Here is a 20,414-nt window from a genome sequence, read left to right on the forward strand (position 1 = left end):
AATAAGTTGTAAATATCTAGTTTCTGTGTAGTAGTATAATAAGTTGTAAATATCTAGTTTCTGTGTAGTAGTATAATAAGTTGTAAATATCTAGTTTCTGTGTAGTAGTATAATAAGTTGTAAATATCTAGTTTCTGTGTAGTAGTATAATAAGTTGTAAATATCTAGTTTCTGTGTAGTAGTATAATAAGTTGTAAATATCTTGTTTCTGTGTAGTAGTATAATAAGTTGTAAATATCTAGTTTCTGTGTAGTAGTATAATAAGTTGTAAATATCTTGTTTCTGTGTAGTAGTATAATAAGTTGTAAATATCTAGTTTCTGTGTAGTAGTATAATAAGTTGTAAATATCTAGTTTCTGTGTAGTAGTATAATAAGTTGTAAATATCTAGTTTCTGTGTAGTAGTATAATAAGTTGTAAATATCTAGTTTCTGTGTAGTAGTATAATAAGTTGTAAATATCTAGTTTCTGTGTAGTAGTATAATAAGTTGTAAATATCTAGTTTCTGTGTAGTATAATATAATAAGTTGTAAATATCTAGTTTCTGTGTAGTAGTATAATAAGTTGTAAATATCTAGTTTCTGTGTAGTAGTATAATAAGTTGTAAATATCTAGTTTCTGTGTAGTAGTATAATAAGTTGTAAATATCTAGTTTCTGTGTAGTAGTATAATAAGTTGTAAATATCTTGTTTCTGTGTAGTAGTATAATAAGTTGTAAATATCTAGTTTCTGTGTAGTAGTATAATAAGTTGTAAATATCTAGTTTCTGTGTAGTAGTATAATAAGTTGTAAATATCTAGTTTCTGTGTAGTAGTATAATAAGTTGTAAATATCTAGTTTCTGTGTAGTTGTATAATAAGTTGTAAATATCTAGTTTCTGTGTAGTAGTATAATAAGTTGTAAATATCTAGTTTCTGTGTAGTAGTATAATAAGTTGTAAATATCTAGTTTCTGTGTAGTAGTATAATAAGTTGTAAATATCTTGTTTCTGTGTAGTAGTATAATAAGTTGTAAATATCTAGTTTCTGTGTAGTAGTATAATAAGTTGTAAATATCTAGTTTCTGTGTAGTAGTATAATAAGTTGTAAATATCTAGTTTCTGTGTAGTAGTATAATAAGTTGTAAATATCTAGTTTCTGTGTAGTAGTATAATAAGTTGTAAATATCTAGTTTCTGTGTAGTTGTATAATAAGTTGTAAATATCTTGTTTCTGTGTAGTAGTATAATAAGTTGTAAATATCTAGTTTCTGTGTAGTAGTATAATAAGTTGTAAATATCTAGTTTCTGTGTAGTAGTATAATAAGTTGTAAATGTCTAGTTTCTGTGTAGTAGTATAATAAGTTGTAAATATCTAGTTTCTGTGTAGTTGTATAATAAGTTGTAAATATCTAGTTTCTGTGTAGTAGTATAATAAGTTGTAAATATCTAGTTTCTGTGTAGTAGTATAATAAGTTGTAAATATCTAGTTTCTGTGTAGTAGTATAAGTTGTAAATATCTAGTTTCTGTGTAGTTGTATAATAAGTTGTAAATATCTTGTTTCTGTGTAGTTGTATAATAAGTTGTAAATATCTAGTTTCTGTGTAGTAGTATAATAAGTTGTAAATATCTAGTTTCTGTGTAGTAGTATAATAAGTTGTAAATATCTAGTTTCTGTGTAGTAGTATAATAAGTTGTAAATATCTTGTTTCTGTGTAGTAGTATAATAAGTTGTAAATATCTAGTTTCTGTGTAGTAGTATAATAAGTTGTAAATATCTAGTTTCTGTGTAGTAGTATAATAAGTTGTAAATATCTAGTTTCTGTGTAGTTGTATAATAAGTTGTAAATATCTAGTTTCTGTGTAGTAGTATAATAAGTTGTAAATATCTAGTTTCTGTGTAGTAGTATAATAAGTTGTAAATATCTAGTTTCTGTGTAGTAGTATAATAAGTTGTAAATATCTAGTTTCTGTGTAGTAGTATAATAAGTTGTAAATATCTAGTTTCTGTGTAGTAGTATAATAAGTTGTAAATATCTAGTTTCTGTGTAGTAGTATAATAAGTTGTAAATATCTAGTTTCTGTGTAGTAGTATAATAAGTTGTAAATATCTTGTTTCTGTGTAGTAGTATAATAAGTTGTAAATATCTAGTTTCTGTGTAGTAGTATAATAAGTTGTAAATATCTTGTTTCTGTGTAGTAGTATAATAAGTTGTAAATGTCTAGTTTCTGTGTAGTAGTATAATAAGTTGTAAATATCTAGTTTCTGTGTAGTTGTATAATAAGTTGTAAATATCTTGTTTCTGTGTTGTAGTATAATAAGTTGTAAATATCTAGTTTCTCTGTAGTAGTATAATAAGTTGTAAATATCTTGTTTCTGTGTAGTAGTATAATAAGTTGTAAATGTCTAGTTTCTGTGTAGTAGTATAATAAGTTGTAAATATCTAGTTTCTGTGTAGTAGTATAATAAGTTGTAAATATCTTGTTTCTGTGTAGTAGTATAATAAGTTGTAAATGTCTAGTTTCTGTGTAGTAGTATAATAAGTTGTAAATATCTAGTTTCTGTGTAGTAGTATAAGTTGTAAATATCTAGTTTCTGTGTAGTTGTATAATAAGTTGTAAATATCTTGTTTCTGTGTAGTTGTATAATAAGTTGTAAATATCTAGTTTCTATGTAGTAGTATAATAAGTTGTAAATATCTAGTTTCTGTGTAGTAGTATAATAAGTTGTAAATCTAGTTTCTGTGTAGTAGTATAAGTTGTAAATATCTAGTTTCTGTGTAGTTGTATAATAAGTTGTAAATATCTTGTTTCTGTGTAGTTGTATAATAAGTTGTAAATGTCTAGTTTCTGTGTAGTAGTATAATAAGTTGTAAATATCTAGTTTCTGTGTAGTAGTATAAGTTGTAACTATCTTGTTTCTGTGTTGTAGTATAATAAGTTGTAAATATCTAGTTTCTCTGTAGTAGTATAATAAGTTGTAAATATCTTGTTTCTGTGTAGTAGTATAATAAGTTGTAAATGTCTAGTTTCTGTGTAGTAGTATAATAAGTTGTAAATATCTAGTTTCTGTGTAGTTGTATAATAAGTTGTAAATATCTTGTTTCTGTGTAGTAGTATAATAAGTTGTAAATATCTTGTTTCTGTGTAGTAGTATAATAAGTTGTAAATATCTAGTTTCTGTGTAGTAGTATAATAAGTTGTAAATATCTAGTTTCTGTGTAGTAGTATAATAAGTTGTAAATATCTAGTTTCTGTGTAGTAGTATAATAAGTTGTAAATATCTAGTTTCTGTGTAGTAGTATAATAAGTTGTAAATATCTAGTTTCTGTGTAGTAGTATAATAAGTTGTAAATATCTAGTTTCTGTGTAGTAGTATAATAAGTTGTAAATATCTAGTTTCTGTGTAGTTGTATAATAAGTTGTAAATATCTAGTTTCTGTGTAGTAGTATAAGTTGTAAATATCTTGTTTCTGTGTTGTAGTATAATAAGTTGTAAATATCTAGTTTCTCTGTAGTAGTATAATAAGTTGTAAATATCTTGTTTCTGTGTAGTAGTATAATAAGTTGTAAATATCTAGTTTCTGTGTAGTAGTATAATAAGTTGTAAATATCTAGTTTCTGTGTTGTAGTATAATAAGTTGTAAATATCTAGTTTCTGTGTAGTAGTATAATAAGTTGTAAATATCTAGTTTCTGTGTAGTAGTATAATAAGTTGTAAATATCTAGTTTCTGTGTAGTAGTATAATAAGTTGTAAATATCTAGTTTCTGTGTAGTAGTATAATAAGTTGTAAATATCTTGTTTCTGTGTAGTAGTATAATAAGTTGTAAATATCTAGTTTCTGTGTAGTAGTATAATAAGTTGTAAATATCTAGTTTCTGTGTAGTAGTATAATAAGTTGTAAATATCTAGTTTCTGTGTAGTAGTATAATAAGTTGTAAATATCTTGTTTCTGTGTAGTAGTATAATAAGTTGTAAATATTTCTGTGTTGTAGTATAATAAGTTGTAAATATCTAGTTTCTGTGTAGTAGTATAATAAGTTGTAAATGTCTAGTTTCTGTGTAGTAGTATAATAAGTTGTAAATATCTAGTTTCTGTGTAGTAGTATAATAAGTTGTAAATATCTAGTTTCTGTGTTGTAGTATGATAAGTTGTAAATATCTAGTTTCTGTGTAGTAGTATAAGTTGTAAATATCTAGTTTCTGTGTAGTAGTATAATGAGTTGTAAATATCTAGTTTCTGTGTAGTAGTATAATGAGTTCTAAATATCTAGTTTCTGTGTAGTAGTATAATAAGTTGTAAATATCTAGTTTCTGTGTAGTTGTATAATATGTTGTAAATGTCTTGTTTCTGTGTAGTTGTATAATAAGTTGTAAATGTCTTGTTTCTGTGTAGTAGTATAATAAGTTGTAAATGTTTAGTTTCTGTGTTGTAGTAGTATAAGTTGTAAATGTCTTGTTTCTCTGTAGTACTATAATAAGTTGTAAACATCTAGTTTCTGTGTAGTAGTATAATAAGTTGTAAATATCTAGTTTCTGTGTAGTAGTATAATAAGTTGTAAATGTCTAGTTTCTGTGTAGTAGTAGTATAAGTTGTAAATATCTATTTTCTGTGTAGTAGTATAAGTTGTAAATATCTAGTTTCTGTGTAGTTGTATAAGTTGTAAATATCTAGTTTCTGTGTAGTAGTATAATAAGTTGTAAATATCTATTTTCTGTGTAGTAGTATAAGTTGTAAATATCTAGTTTCTGTGTAGTAGTAGTATAATAAGTTGTAAATATCTAGTTTCTTTGTGTAGTAGTAGTATAATAAGTTGTAAATGTCTAGTTTCTGTGTCGTAGTTGTATAATAAGTTGTAAATGTCTAGTTTCTGTGTCGTAGTTGTATAATAAGTTGTAAATGTCTTGTTTCTGTGTAGTAGTATAATAAGTTGTAAATGTTTAGTTTCTGTGTTGTAGTAGTATAAGTTGTAAATGTCTTGTTTCTCTGTAGTACTATAATAAGTTGTAAATATCTAGTTTCTGTGTAGTAGTATAATAAGTTGTAAATATCTAGTTTCTGTGTAGTAGTATAATAAGTTGTAAATATCTAGTTTCTGTGTAGTAGTATAAGTTGTAAATATCTAGTTTCTGTGTAGTTGTATAAGTTGTAAATATCTAGTTTCTGTGTAGTAGTATAATAAGTTGTAAATATCTAGTTTCTGTGTAGTAGTATAAGTTGTAAATATCTAGTTTCTGTGTAGTAGTATAATAAGTTGTAAATATCTAGTTTCTGTGTCGTAGTAGTATAATAAGTTGTAAATGTCTAGTTTCTGTGTCGTAGTAGTATAATAAGTTGTAAATGTCTAGTTTCTGTGTCGTAGTAGTATAATAAGTTGTAAATGTCTAGTTTCTGTGTAGTAGTAGTATAATAAGTTGTAAACGTCTAGTTTCTGTGTAGTAGTATAATAAGTTGTAACTGTCTAGTTTCTGTGTAGCAGTATAATAAGTTGTAAATATCTTGTTTCTGTGTAGTAGTATAATAAGTTGTAAATGTCTAGTTTCTGTGTAGTAGTATAATAAGTTGTAAATGTCTAGTTTCTGTGTCGTAGTATAAGTTGTAAATGTCTAGTTTCTGTGTAGTAGTATAATAAGTTGTAAATATCTTGTTTCTCTGTAGTACTATAATAAGTTGTAAATATCTATTTTCTGTGTAGTAGTATAAGTTGTAAATGTCTAGTTTCTGTGTAGTAGTATAATAAGTTGTAAATGTCTAGTTTCTGTGTCGTAGTAGTATAATAAGTTGTAAATGTCTAGTTTCTGTGTCGTAGTAGTATAATAAGTTGTAAATGTCTAGTTTCTGTGTCGTAGTAGTATAATAAGTTCTAAATGTCTAGTTTCTGTGTAGTAGCAGTGATAACCTGTATGTTTCTAGCTACACTTTTATTTTAATAAGTTGTAAATATCTCTCTACAATGTGGCTGTGAGCAGTTACTAATATGTAACTATTGAGTGGTTTTAATACTTGGTATGTCATTGGAATCAAAACAAGGAATCTGTCAGAGTAAATTGGTATTAAAAAACAGAAATTTTAAATTGTGAAAGAATTTTTAGTAAGTGGAAGTAACTTTCATACATTAGTATCTATGGCATTTGTAGTCTTGATCATGTAATAACCTAAAATAATGTTATGTTATTTCATTGAATTCATTCATATTATATAGTGGACCAACTGTTTGTTGATTGTGTTTCGGTGTATGTGTAGATAGACACACAAAACAGAGTAATGTTAGGAGTTGCAGGCTGTTTTATTACATTTTACAGCTTTTACATTGAGGAAGATTATTAGAACAAGTAAGACACTTCAATCACTGGTGTGGTCGTTTTTGAGTATACAAGTTTTACCAGTAAAGAATACTTGTAGTATTTAAATCAATGTTCTGTAGTCTAACGATGTATTTACAGATTAGAACTAATAGTGGTTAACTTTACATTGCATGGCTGAATAGAAAAAAACAAAGTGGATAAATATTTAAAAACAGCAGATTACATCACGTGCATATGATTAGAAATGTTTGGAGAAATAACAAAAATAAATCTAGAAATATGTCTGGATGTTTCTCAGTCGTGGGATTGTTAGTGACTAAAGTTTCACTAATGTCCGACTTCTGTTTCAGTACAATGAGTTCACAAAAAACTGTTTGTTTTTACTTATGTACTCATGGAGTTGGGAATTTGATTTTTGGTGGTCCTTTTAACTTAATCTTTAAGTTATATCCTGTTTGTAATAGGCTTAGCAGCTGTTGCTCTGTATTTTGTAAATGTTTCTTGTTGGAATAAGGTTCTTTATATTACTTTCTTAACATGTTTGATTTTTATTCCAGGGGTGAAAGTAAATCTTGACATGGTGTTAAGGTTACATTAATGGCTAGTTTTTATTCAGAATCACTGATAGAGATATGCTAATGTTTTTTTTAGATATGGGATGGTACAAGTAATTAGATTTTCTTTGTTTTCTAGCATATTTGTTAAACATCTCTGGTCTGTGTTTTTTTAAATTTATAAACAGTTACTCTAACTACTTTAGTACAGAAGTGGTTAACAGTAGTGAAACATTCAGTTAAGTGCGTAACTTCTTCATCAATGTTTTCTGTAGTACATATAGTGTATACTACATTTAGGAGGCCTTTTAAAGTTCCTAGCTTCAGCTGGATTACATGATTAGGAAACCAGTTAATGTAATTTCTGCTGTATATGTGTTTTTTCTTTATGAATTTTTGGTAATGAATATTTGAATCAAAGTATTTTTCATTTTCCACTGAGAAATGTTTGTCTTTATGTAGATGGTTTGTGTTGGAGAAATATTGTTTGTTCATCTGGACATGTAAATATAGGCTTTTATTTGGAAGTGACCATGGCATATTGTTTTATGTGACGTAGTTAAGTGTGGCCTAAAGTACCAGATGATGGAGTTCCCATGTCTTAAAAATAATATTCCTTACTCTAAAAGCTGTAACTTGTATAACTTCTATTTAATGAGCACATATAAGAAGGGTATATTTGATTGTTTTCCAATGTTAAGTTTCGTAACTACACCGACTCTTACATGAAGCTAGATTTTCATTGAATATATTTTATGTATTTTGTTATTTATGGGGAATCAGTCGACATTTAGCTGAAACATCACCTTATTTTGAGGGATTGAAGCAGAAAGATGTTGAGGTGCTTTTTTGTTATGAGCCGTATGATGAACTAGTTCTGGTCCAGCTTCGTCAGTTTGACAGAAGGTATGTCATCTCGATGGAAAAGGAAATAAGACGAGAGAAAGAAGACACCTCTGTGGAAGATTTAGGTAAAAAACAGACTACAAAGTAAATATGAGAAGTAATGATGTAGAAATACACTGCTGGCCAAAATTATGAACATAAAGAAAAAATATGCATTTTGCATTGTTAGACTCAACCACTTGCTTGAGTGGAGCTTCGAAAGATGAAAATAAGAAAAGGGAAAATAAAATTAAAAAACTTTTTTAGCATTTAATAGGGAAAATGTGAACTCCATGAAATTAGCCTAAATACTAGCTGGTCAAAAGTTTAAGACCATACCAAAAAGAAGTCCAAAACAGGGTAGGAAATGCCCAACAAGAGGTCTCAGTAGAGAGATGCATGGCCTTCATTGTGAATAACTTCAAACATTTGCTTTGGCATGGTCGATATAAGTGTTTGCAGAATGCTGACTGGAATGTTATTCCAAGTGGTGAACATGGCTTCACAAAGATCATGCACTGTTTGGAATTGATGTCCATTTCTATAGACTTCCCTTGCTATCTTTGTCCTGTGGGCATGGTTGATTGCAGTGTTGTCCTGCTGAAAGATCCAGTCATTTTCACACAAGCGAGGGCCTTCAGTCAATAAGGATGCTCTCTCCAACATGCCAATCTAGCCAGCTGCTGTTTGATGCCCCTGTATAACCTGAAGCTCCATTGTTTCATGGAAGGAGATAGCACCCAAGATCATGATGGAACCTCCTCCACTGTGTCGTGTAGAAAATGTCTTTGGTGAGATATCCTTATTGTGCTAGTAACGTTGGAAGCCATCTAGACCATCCACGTTAAATATTTTGTCATCAGAGAACAAAACCTTCGTCCACTTTTCTACGTCCCATGTTTGATGCTTCTCAGCAAAGTTTAATCAAGCTGTTTTGTGGTGTGGCCTTTGAAGACTTTTACAGTTTTTAAAGCCTTTCTCTCTTATTGTTCTTCAGCTGCATTCTGCATCCGTAAGGGCCTTAACCTGGTTCGATGATCGGCTGGTGTCTTGCCGGACAACCCGTCGAATCCTCCTGCTCAACGCTGGCGAACTTTTCTTGGGCCTACCACTTGAAATTTTCATTCTGTATCCCTCAGGGTCTTTTAAAATATTTGCAACAGTTGTTTTACTATGCCCAATCTCAACAGCGATGGCACATTGAGAGAGACCTTGCTTTTGCAGCTTGGCAATTCTGCCACGTTCAAACTCTGTCAACTTTTTAGCCTTTGCCATGTTTTTACCCAATGTAATACAGGTGATGTCAGTGGGAGATGTTGACAACGCTAATGCTTGAACACAAGTAACTAAATTTTGTTACGTGTTTATCAATTAATGCTTCATTTCAGTATGGTCTTAAACTTTTGACCACCTAGTTTTTAGGCTAATTTCATAGTATTCATATTTTCCCTATTAGATGCTAAAAAAGTTTTTTATTTTTATTTTCAAATAAGTGGTTGAGTCTTAACATGCAAAGTACATATTTTTTCTTTATGTTCATTGGTTTTAAGATTTTGGTGAGCAGTGTATATGTTTTATAATGTGTGTAGGTTTTTGTTTTATTTGGTATGAAGTTTGGAAACCATAGTTAAAGTTTCCTAGTGTATGTATTAGGGTTTCTCCTTTTTTTTCCTGTGGTAAATGAAGTGTTAACATAATTTTATCACTTACATGTGGACCAATTTTGCAAAGTTTAAAATTAGTTTCAAAATTCTTTGTTTTTATTGTTCTAAATGGCTAACATCTTTTTCATGTATGTGTTTTCTTATTTCGAGACATCTACAACATTTGTTTTTATGAAAGCAAGATCTAAAGCTGTTCTGAGTTGGTTTTTTTATTTGATTTTTCACAAGTATGTTTCTTATCACAGTTTTCATAATGTTCTTTATAATATCTGTTAATAAGTTGTTAAAAATTTTACTGGTTTCGTAAAAAAGTAAATTAAATCACAACAAGTAAAATTTCTTTCAATTTCAAACATGAGAAACTCTTTAGTGTCCATCAGTAGATTTCAAAATGTACCACAAGACCAAATGCAAAAGGTTTTGTGATTCAGTATTTTCTGTAAAATGAACGAATGGAAATATTTTTACACCTTTTATGTTTTTTTTTTTATTTCTAGAACATTTTAAGTAAGATTAAAAGACACACAGTTTTAATGGTAGTAAACAGGAATAACCTCTCTGTAACATATTTTTTGGGTTATCCATGATGAGAATGTAGAATAAAACTGAAAATACAAAACCAAGTATCAACTTAAATTATTAGGAGAAGATAGTCTTTCAAAAAGTGAAGCCACAAGTTTAGTTGATTGGCTGAAAGGAACTCTGGGAAACAAAGCCCATAAAGTAAAGGTAAACCATTTTGTTGCTTTAGTTTTTTGTTATTTATATATTTAAGGAAAATTCTTATTTTGGAGTATTATGCTTGTATTTTTTCTACTCAAAAGGTTTGTTTCAATGGAATAATACTTGTGTTTTGTGTGTTGTTACATTGGAAAACTGTACTTGTTTTGTGTGTTGTTACATTGGAAAACTGTACTTGTTTTGTGTGTTGTTACGTTGGAATACTGTACTTGTTTTGTGTGTTGTTACGTTGGAATACTGTACTTGTTTTGTGTGTTGTTACGTTGGAATACTGTACTTGTTTTGTGTGTTGTTACATTGGAATACCGTACTTGTTTTGTATGTTGCTACATTGGAAAACTGTACTTGTTTTGTGTGTTGTTACATTGGAATACTGTACTTGTTTTGTGTGTTGTTACATTGGAAAACTGTACTTGTTTTGTGTGTTGTTACGTTAGAATACCGTACTTGTTTTGTGTGTTGTTACGTTGGAATACATGTTTTGTGTGTTGTTACATTGGAAAACTGTACTTGTTTTGTGTGTTATTACATTGGAAAACTGTACTTGTTTTGTGTGTTGTTACGTTGGAATACCGTACTTGTTTTGTGTGTTGTTACGTTGGAATACTGTACTTGTTTTGTGTGTTGTTACATTGGAAAACTGTACTTGTTTTGTGTGTTGTTACATTGGAATACTGTACTTGTTTTGTGTGTTGTTACATTGGAATACTGTACTTGTTTTGTGTGTTGTTACATTGGAATACTGTACTTGTTTTGTGTGTTGTTACATTGGAAAACTGTACTTGTTTTGTGTGTTGTTACATTGGAAAACTGTACTTGTTTTGTGTGTTGTTACGTTGTTACATTGTTTTGTGTGTTCTTAGGTTGGAATACTTGTTTTGTGTGTTGTTACATTGGAAAACTGTACTTGTTTTGTGTGTTGTTACATTGGAATACTGTACTTGTTTTGTGTGTTGTTACGTTGGAATACCGTACTTGTTTTGTGTGTTGTTATGTTGGAAAACTGTACTTGTTTTGTGTGTTGTTACATTGGAATACTGTACTTGTTTTGTGTGTTGTTACGTTGGAATACTGTACTTGTTTTGTGTGTTGTTACATTGGAAAACTGTACTTGTTTTGTGTGTTGTTACATTGGAATACTGTACTTGTTTTGTGTGTTGTTACGTTGGAATACTGTACTTGTTTTGTGTGTTGTTACGTTGGAATACTGTACTTGTTTTGTGTGTTGTTATGTTGGAATACCGTACTTGTTTTGTGTGTTGTTATGTTGGAAAACTGTACTTGTTTTGTGTGTTGTTACATTGGAAAACTGTACTTGTTTTGTGTGTTGTTACATTGGAAAACTCTACTTGTTTTGTGTGTTGTTACATTGGAAAACTCTACTTGTTTTGTGTGTTGTTACATTGGAATACTGTACTTGTTTTGTGTGTTGTTACATTGGAATACCGTACTTGTTTTGTGTGTTGTTACGTTGGAATACTGTACTTGTTTTGTGTGTTGTTACATTGGAATACTGTACTTGTTTTGTGTGTTGTTACGTTGGAATACCGTACTTGTTTTGTGTGTTGTTACGTTGGAATACCGTACTTGTTTTGTGTGTTGTTATGTTGGAAAACTGTACTTGTTTTGTGTGTTGTTACATTGGAAAACTGTACTTGTTTTGTGTGTTGTTACATTGGAAAACTGTACTTGTTTTGTGTGTTGTTACGTTGGAATACCGTACTTGTTTTGTGTGTTGTTATGTTGGAAAACTGTACTTGTTTTGTGTGTTGTTACATTGGAAAACTGTACTTGTTTTGTGTGTTGTTATGTTGGAATACCGTACTTGTTTTGTGTGTTATTAGGTTGGAAAACTGTACTTGTTTTGTGTGTTGTTACATTGGAAAACTGTACTTGTTTTGTGTGTTGTTACATTGGAAAACTGTACTTGTTTTGTGTGTTGTTACGTTGGAATACCGTACTTGTTTTGTGTGTTATTAGGTTGGAATACCGTACTTGTTTTGTGTGTTGTTACGTTGGAATACTGTACTTGTTTTGTGTGTTGTTACGTTGGAATACTGTACTTGTTTTGTATGTTGTTACATTGGAAAACTGTACTTGTTTTGTGTGTTAATTAGAATACCATACTTGTTTTGTGTGTTGTTACATTGGAATTGGACTTTTGTGTGTTATTAGGTTGGAATACCGTACTTGTTTTGTGTGTTGTTACGTTGGAATACTGTACTTGTTTTGTGTGTTGTTACGTTGGAATACCGCACTTGTTTTGTGTGTTGTTACGTTAAACTGTACTTGTTTTGTGTGTTGTTACGTTGGAATACTGTACTTGTTTTGTGTGTTGTTACGTTGGAATACTTGTTGTTTTGTTACATTGTTACATTGGAATACTGTACTTGTTTTGTGTGTTATTACGTTGGAATACCGTACTTGTTTTGTGTGTTATTAGGTTGGAATACCGTACTTGTTTTGTGTGTTGTTACGTTGGAATACCGTACTTGTTTTGTGTGTTATTACGTTGGAATACCGTACTTGTTTTGTGTGTTGTTACGTTGGAATACCGTACTTGTTTTGTGTGTTGTTACGTTGGAATACCATACTTGTTTTGTGTGTTCTTAGGTTGGAATACCGTACTTGTTTTGTGTATTGTTACGTTGGAATACCGCACTTGTTTTGTGTGTTGTTACGTTGGAATACCGCACTTGTTTTGTGTGTTGTTACGTTGGAATACTGTACTTGTTTTGTGTGTTATTACGTTGGAATACTGTACTTGTTTTGTGTGTTGTTACGTTGGAATACTGTACTTGTTTTGTGTGTTGTTACGTTGGAATACTGTACTTGTTTTGTGTGTTGTTACGTTGGAATACTGTACTTGTTTTGTGTGTTGTTACGTTGGAATACTGTACTTGTTTTGTGTGTTGTCACTTTGGAATACCGTACTTGTTTTGTGTGTTGTTACGTTGGAATACTGTACTTGTTTTGTGTGTTGTTACGTTGGAATACTGTACTTGTTTTGTGTGTTGTTACGTTGGAATACTGTACTTGTTTTGTGTGTTGTTACGTTGGAATACTGTACTTGTTTTGTGTGTTGTTACGTTGGAATACTGTACTTGTTTTGTGTGTTGTTACGTTGGAATACTGTACTTGTTTTGTGTGTTATTAGGTTGGAATACTGTACTTGTTTTGTGTGTTATTACGTTGGAATACTGTACTTGTTTTGTGTGTTATTAGGTTGGAATACCGTACTTGTTTTGTGTGTTGTTACGTTGGAATACCGTACTTGTTTTGTGTGTTGTTACTTTGGAATACCGTACTTGTTTTGTGTGTTGTTACGTTGGAATACTGTACTTGTTTTATTTTATGAAAATTATAGAAATTTCAATACTTCATGGCCCGTATTGACCTCAATTAATGAATTTGACAATTTTGTGGTTTGTTTTTCCATTTCATCTTGTTCAACAAGTAAATCTACAGTTACTTCCCTTCACCTGGATAAGTTTCTGATTATAATTAATTTCTTGTAATCCTGTTTCTCTGAGGTAGATATACCAAACAGACTTTTATTGATGTATGCTTGTCAATATTAAATTCTTTTCTACTAGGTTATATATTTATTATTTTAACGTAAAGGGAAGAGATAAGCCAAAGTTCAATGCATTGAAATTAAAGAACGGTAACCACGTGTTTGTTATATTTTTATTTAAACTAGGATGACATTTTGAGCTAGTGCTCCTGGTCAACTTGTGCATCTTACAACATCTCCTGTACAGCTTAACTTACAAACATACAGTCTAAATCTTTTTGACTATATCTCTCACTTTATCTTATTTGAACTACTTTTTTAGACAGATAGCAACTGAAGGGTAGAACTTTTCACACACTGAAATATTATTTTGTATTAATACTCAAGAAAAACTTAGAAGGTTCTAAAACAGTGCAATACTACAACAAACTACTAATTTATGACAATTAAACTACACAACATATGATTCACACAGTTATATAAACTAACTGGCAATAAACTGTCACTTCTAAAAATAAATGTAACACTGATGCTATACTTAAATGAAAACACTCATGTATATCTAACAATATTCTAACCATAATGTGACAATAAAATTTTAAAATAGACAAATTTTGTTAGACTGGAATCAGCTGCTGAAAATAAACATTTCTGGGATCATAATGTCAGGAAAATCTCTCATTTGTCCCCAGTTTCAGAAGGTTGGGTTACAGCAGAGATGTTTTCATCCTAACTTTATCTATTATTTTAAAACATGAACTGTGTGCTGTTTGTCTATTGTTGAAATGTATCACCAACAAGTTACAGACACCTACTATAAAGAATTCTCTCCACACATGTTTTACCTGACAATTTAAGATTCATTAAATTTTTCCTCAAGTTTTGTAAGTGACCTGTTCTCCAAACATAAGATTTGTTTCACTGAAGTAATTATGTTCCAGCTAAACAAATAAATGAAACAACATGTAGAAATCCTGTATCGTGGAATCAGTGTTTGTTCTAGTCCAAGCATTTGATACAAATATGTTCTTTGTTGTAAACACATCCACCTTACTAAGCCATGTTGCTTTTGCAGATAACAAAACGACTGTCCTCTCATCCGTGTCTGGTCTCTGTTGAAGAAATGGCTGCTGCACGCCACTTTGTACGTACATCTATTCAGTCCATTCCAGAAGACCAGAGGTATAAGCTATTGGAACCCACTCTTGAGATTAACCCCAGGTAAGATGCCACAGTCCCTAGCTAGAGTTAAGATGCCTTCATTATAAAGTATGTAAGTGTATAATGCAATAAAACCAAGTGGAAGTATTAATTTATTTTGGTAAAAAGTCAAGTTAAGAAAGAATTAATAAGAAACCAATGTTGAAACTATACAGCAAAATATTATGTCTATGAATAAACAGTCAAATACAGCACTTGATTACACACTAACATCTGTAGTCACAGCACTTGATTACACACTAACATCTGTAGTCACAGCACTTCATTACGCACTAACATCTGTAGTCACAGCACTTCATTACACACTAACATCTGTAGTCACAGCACTTCATTACGCACTAACATCTGTAGTCACAGCACTTGATTACACACTAACATCTGTAGTCACAGCACTTGATTACACACTAACATCTGTAGTCACAGCACTTCATTACGCACTAACATCAGCACTAGTCACAGCACTTGATTACACACTAACATCTGTAGTCACAGCACTTGATTACACACTAACATCTGTAGTCACAGCACTTGATTACACACTAACATCTGTAGTCACAGCACTTGATTACACACTAACATCTGTAGTCACAGCACTTGATTACACACTAACATCTGTAGTCACAGCACTTGATTACACAAATCTGTAGTCACAGCACTTGATTACACACTAACATCTGTAGTCACAGCACTTGTTACACAATCTGTAGTCACAGCACTTGTTACACACTAACATCTGTAGTCACAGCACTTCATTACGCACTAACATCTGTAGTCACAGCACTTCATTACGCACTAACATCTGTAGTCACAGCACTTCATTACGCACTAACATCTGTAGTCACAGCACTTCATTACGCACTAACATCTGTAGTCACAGCACTTCATTACACACTAACATCTGTAGTCACAGCACTTCATTACGCACTAACATCTGTAGTCACAGCACTTGATTACACACTAACATCTGTAGTCACAGCACTTGATTACACACTAACATCTGTAGTCACAGCACTTGATTACACACTAACATCTGTAGTCACAGCGCACTTTACACACTAACATCTGTAGTCACAGCACTTGATTACACACTAACATCTGTAGTCACAGCACTTGATTACACACTAACATCTGTAGTCACAGCACTTCATTACGCACTAACATCTGTAGTCACAGCACTTGATTACACAACATCTGTAGTCACAGCACACACTCTCTGTAGTCACAGCACTTGATTACACACTAACATCTGTAGTCACAGCACTTGATTACGCACTAACATCTGTAGTCACAGCACTTGATTACACACTAACATCTGTAGTCACAGCACTTGATTACACACTAACATCTGTAGTCACAGCACTTGATTACACACTAATCTGTAGTCACAGCACTTGATTACACACTAACATCTGTAGTCACAGCACTTCATTACGCACTAACATCTGTAGTCACAGCACTTCATTACGCACTAACATCTGTAGTCACAGCACTTCATTACGCACTAACATCTGTAGTCACAGCACTTCATTACGCACTAACATCTGTAGTCACAGCACTTGATTACGCACTAACATCTGTAGTCACAGCACTTGATTACGCACTAACATCTGTAGTCACAGCACTTCATTACGCACTAACATCTGTAGTCACAACACTTGATTACACAAATCTGTAGTCACAGCACTTGATTACACACTAACATCTGTAGTCACAGCACTTGATTACACACTAACATCTGTAGTCACAGCACTTGATTACACACTAACATCTGTAGTCACAGCACTTGATTACACACTAACATCTGTAGTCACAGCACTTGATTACACACTAACATCTGTAGTCACAGCACTTGATTACACACTAACATCTGTAGTCACAGCACTTGATTACACACTAACATCTGTAGTCACAACACTTGATTACACTAACATCTGTAGTCACAGCACTTGATTACACAAATCTGTAGTCACAGCACTTGATTACACACTAACATCTGTAGTCACAGCACTTGATTGCACACTAACATCTGTAGTCAAAATCTAGTACTTAGAGAAATGTATTATCCACTCGTATATCAATTCTTGTGTCCCAAGGGTTAGCGTATCATTCTGATGACTGCATATTTCACTTGTAGTAACTAAAGGTTAGAGTATCATTCTGATGACTGCATATTTCACTTGTAGTAACTAAAGGTTAGAGTATTATTCTGATGACTGCATATTTCACTTGTAGTAACTAAAGGTTAGAGTATCATTCTGATGACTGCATATTTCACTTGTAGTAACTAAAGGTTAGAGTATCATTCTGATGACTGCATATTTCACTTGTAGTAACTAAAGGTTAGAGTATTATTCTGATGACTGCATATTTCACTTGTAGTAAGTAAAGGTTAGAGTATCATTCTGATGACTGCATATTTCACTTGTAGTAACTAAAGGTTAGAGTATCATTCTGATGACTGCATATTTCACTTGTAGTAACTAAAGGTTAGAGTATTATTTGAGTAACTTTTGGAAATGTAAAAATATTAACTCATCCAAATGTTTTTATTCTTACCCTTATGTTTTGTTTCTGTTATATTATCACAAAGAAACATGTGGAAAACTATGTGTTTTTTAAACGTTTTTACAGTGAAAATTGTCAGTATAAGTTATCAGCATAGGTAAGAGTTGTGAGAAGATGAAAACAAAAAAATTAGTAATTCTGATGTAACGACATGTTTAACATGAAGTTTTAGGAATACTTCAGCAATGTAGTTAACATAATGTTTACCTTTTTATTACAGCAATGTAGTTAACATAATGTTTACCTTTTTATTACAGCAATGTAGTTAACATAATGTTTACCTTTTTATTACAGCCATCCAATTATCAAGAAAATGAGCTTATTAAAAGACAAAAATCCGCAGTTAGCCGAGCTGCTAGCCAATCAGGTAGAATGTAGACAGCAGTATTTTGTTCAGGACAGGTTCAAGTGTCAAAAACACTGTATTAGTATAAATAAATAAACATCTCCATCTGACTTCTCTTTCATGTATAATATACAAAAGTATTAGTACAATATATCACAGAAATACAAATATTGGTACTTTAGGAGATGCTGCTGTAAACCATTTTAGAACAATTCCTATTGGTTGAGTACATCTAATTCAAACATTACATTAATCAGTAAAGGAACTTAAGTTTCTAGTTGATTCTCAGAGAGTGAACAGGCTTGTTGACTTCACTATTTTACTGTTAAAACATTCCAGGTATCTTTTAAACATTTTTATGAACAAAAATTTTTAATTTCTCTAAGATGTATATACATTGTTAATGAAATCACTGATACTGTTGACAGTGAGTTTGGACTATCATAAAGTAAATTTATTAATATTGTTAAATTTTAAAAGGAAGTAACAATTGAGTACCATTACTTGAAACTGTTACAAATTCATATTTCAGGTTTTTAACAATGCCATGGTGACAGCAGGACTAGTGGATGATCCTCGAAGAGTAACTGGAAATCTAAATGAGCTAATTACCAAACTTTTAGAAAATCATTAGAACCCTTTGTTACTTGTAATTCTAAGAGTCGTGTTTAGAACCGTTTGGAAGTTCACACAGTTATAATTAAAGTATGACATAATGAACTGGCTACCATAGTTTATCTATATTATTGTAAACTGTACAACCATTTCACATCACTTTTTCAATAAAATGTAGTTTATTCATTGCTGAGAATAGTGAATATGTAATGTTTTTTTTTTAAAGTGTAGTTTAGTTTTAAAGAAAATTTGATGAATTCTAACATTCACATGTTAAGTTACCAAAATAATTACAAGTTATGAGTAAGAAGATAACTGTACTTCACTGTGTAAATCCAGGATTACATGGTTATTCAGCCTGAGATCTATAGATTAGTCTTCACTGGTCAAGTATGTTTATTTGTGAGCCCTGGTCTGGTTTAATAGACAGTAACTGGATGTTTCACATTAATTGTTACTTACAATAACTTGCTCTTATCTAAACTGCCCACTACAGTATTCTAGCTAGTCTGAAGAGCTCTGGATTGACCAAAATGTTATGGTCATAGAGTATTTGGAATACTTTTCTTGAAAATTTCTAACAGACCAGATTAAGAATATGTTTTTAAAGATATAATAAGCCTTATTCTAATGTCATGTGAGTGTTAATATTGTTCCAATCCAAGCATCCAAAGAACTAATCCCAGTGAGACTACTGCAAAACAGGTTAAGTCTTTCTATAGATGTATTGAACTTTTTGTAGCTTTTTTACCACACAGTATTAAATCTAGAATGTATTTCAAATGTAAATCATGAACAAGTAACAATATTGGTAGTTAAAATGTTATTTATTTTATGAGTAAAATTAAGCTAACTGTTGTGACATTTCTTATTGGGTAATCATAAATTAGTGAAACATCTCTTTGTGGGATGATTACTTTAGCCAAGTACAAACTAAGAAAACCTGGTAACTGACTTTTAAAACTACAAATCTCAAAATAATGTTGAGGTTTCTACAATGTTGTGTAACAAATCTTTCCATTTACTGACATTCTGGTGACAAAAATACTTTGTTTTCAATAGGTATGCCAAAGAATATAGTTCTTTGTTCTAATTATTTTGCATGTCCAAAGTTTATTTAAAGTAAAACTTACAGGAATTTCAGAGAGGCAATTATTGCCTTATTTTTCAATATATCCCTGGTGCTCTAAAAAATCTCAAGTCAATGGTCAGTTTTTGGCCATTTATTACCTCAATTTAAATTTGTATTACGGATCATAAGCACTGGATTTTCAGCCTATATTAACTACCTTGTTACAAATAATATATCGCACCACAAACAATGGACTTACAATCAACATAAACTACCTTTTATTAATTTTGCGCAAAGCTACTCGAGGGCTATCTGCACTAGCTGTCCCTAATTTAGCAGTGTAAGACTAGAGACAAGGCAGCTAGTCATCACCACCCACTGCCAACTCTTGGGCTACTCTTTTACCAACGAATAGGGGGATTGACCATCACACTATAATGCCCCCAGAGATAAAAGAGCAAGCATGTTTGGTGCGACTGGGATTCGAACCCGCAACTCTCAGATTACGAGTCAAACGCCTTAACCCAGCTGGTAGTGCCAGACCATTGTTACAAATATATCACACCACAAACACTGGGCTTACAACACAAAGTATACCTTAACCCAGCTGGTAGTGCCAGACCATTGTTACAAATATATCACACCACAAACACTGGCTTACAACACAAAGTATACCTTAACCCAGCTGGTAGTGCCAGACCATTGTTACAAATATATCACACCACAAACACTGGGCTTACAACACAAAGTATACCTTAACCCAGCTGGTAGTGCCAGACCGTTGTTACAAATATATCACACCACAAACACTGGGCTTACAACACAAAGTATACCTTAACCCAGCTGGTAGTGCCAGACCGTTGTTACAAATATATCACACCACAAACACTGGGCTTACAACACAAAGTATACCTTAACCCAGCTGGTAGTGCCAGACCGTTGTTACAAAT

The 20,414-nt window shown here is 31.4% G+C and overlaps 1 protein-coding gene across 1 annotated transcript in view; it reads left to right on the forward strand.

The window, feature by feature from the left end:
* The window catches only part of Trap1 (TNF receptor associated protein 1), a 67,392-nt gene extending 48,807 nt beyond the window's left edge, over window positions 1-18,585 (forward strand). The window contains exons 13-17 of the mRNA XM_076463337.1: window positions 7,622-7,809; window positions 10,031-10,116; window positions 14,721-14,866; window positions 17,726-17,798; window positions 18,310-18,585. Coding sequence (XP_076319452.1) covers window positions 7,622-7,809; window positions 10,031-10,116; window positions 14,721-14,866; window positions 17,726-17,798; window positions 18,310-18,411 — 595 coding nt within the window. The 3' untranslated portion in view covers window positions 18,412-18,585. The remainder of the gene's footprint in view (window positions 1-7,621; window positions 7,810-10,030; window positions 10,117-14,720; window positions 14,867-17,725; window positions 17,799-18,309) is intronic.
* Window positions 18,586-20,414: the final 1,829 nt, after the last annotated feature.

The sequence above is a fragment of the Tachypleus tridentatus genome, chromosome 10, assembly GCF_004210375.1.
Source record: "Tachypleus tridentatus isolate NWPU-2018 chromosome 10, ASM421037v1, whole genome shotgun sequence".
Classification (NCBI taxonomy): Eukaryota; Metazoa; Arthropoda; class Merostomata; order Xiphosura; family Limulidae; genus Tachypleus; species Tachypleus tridentatus.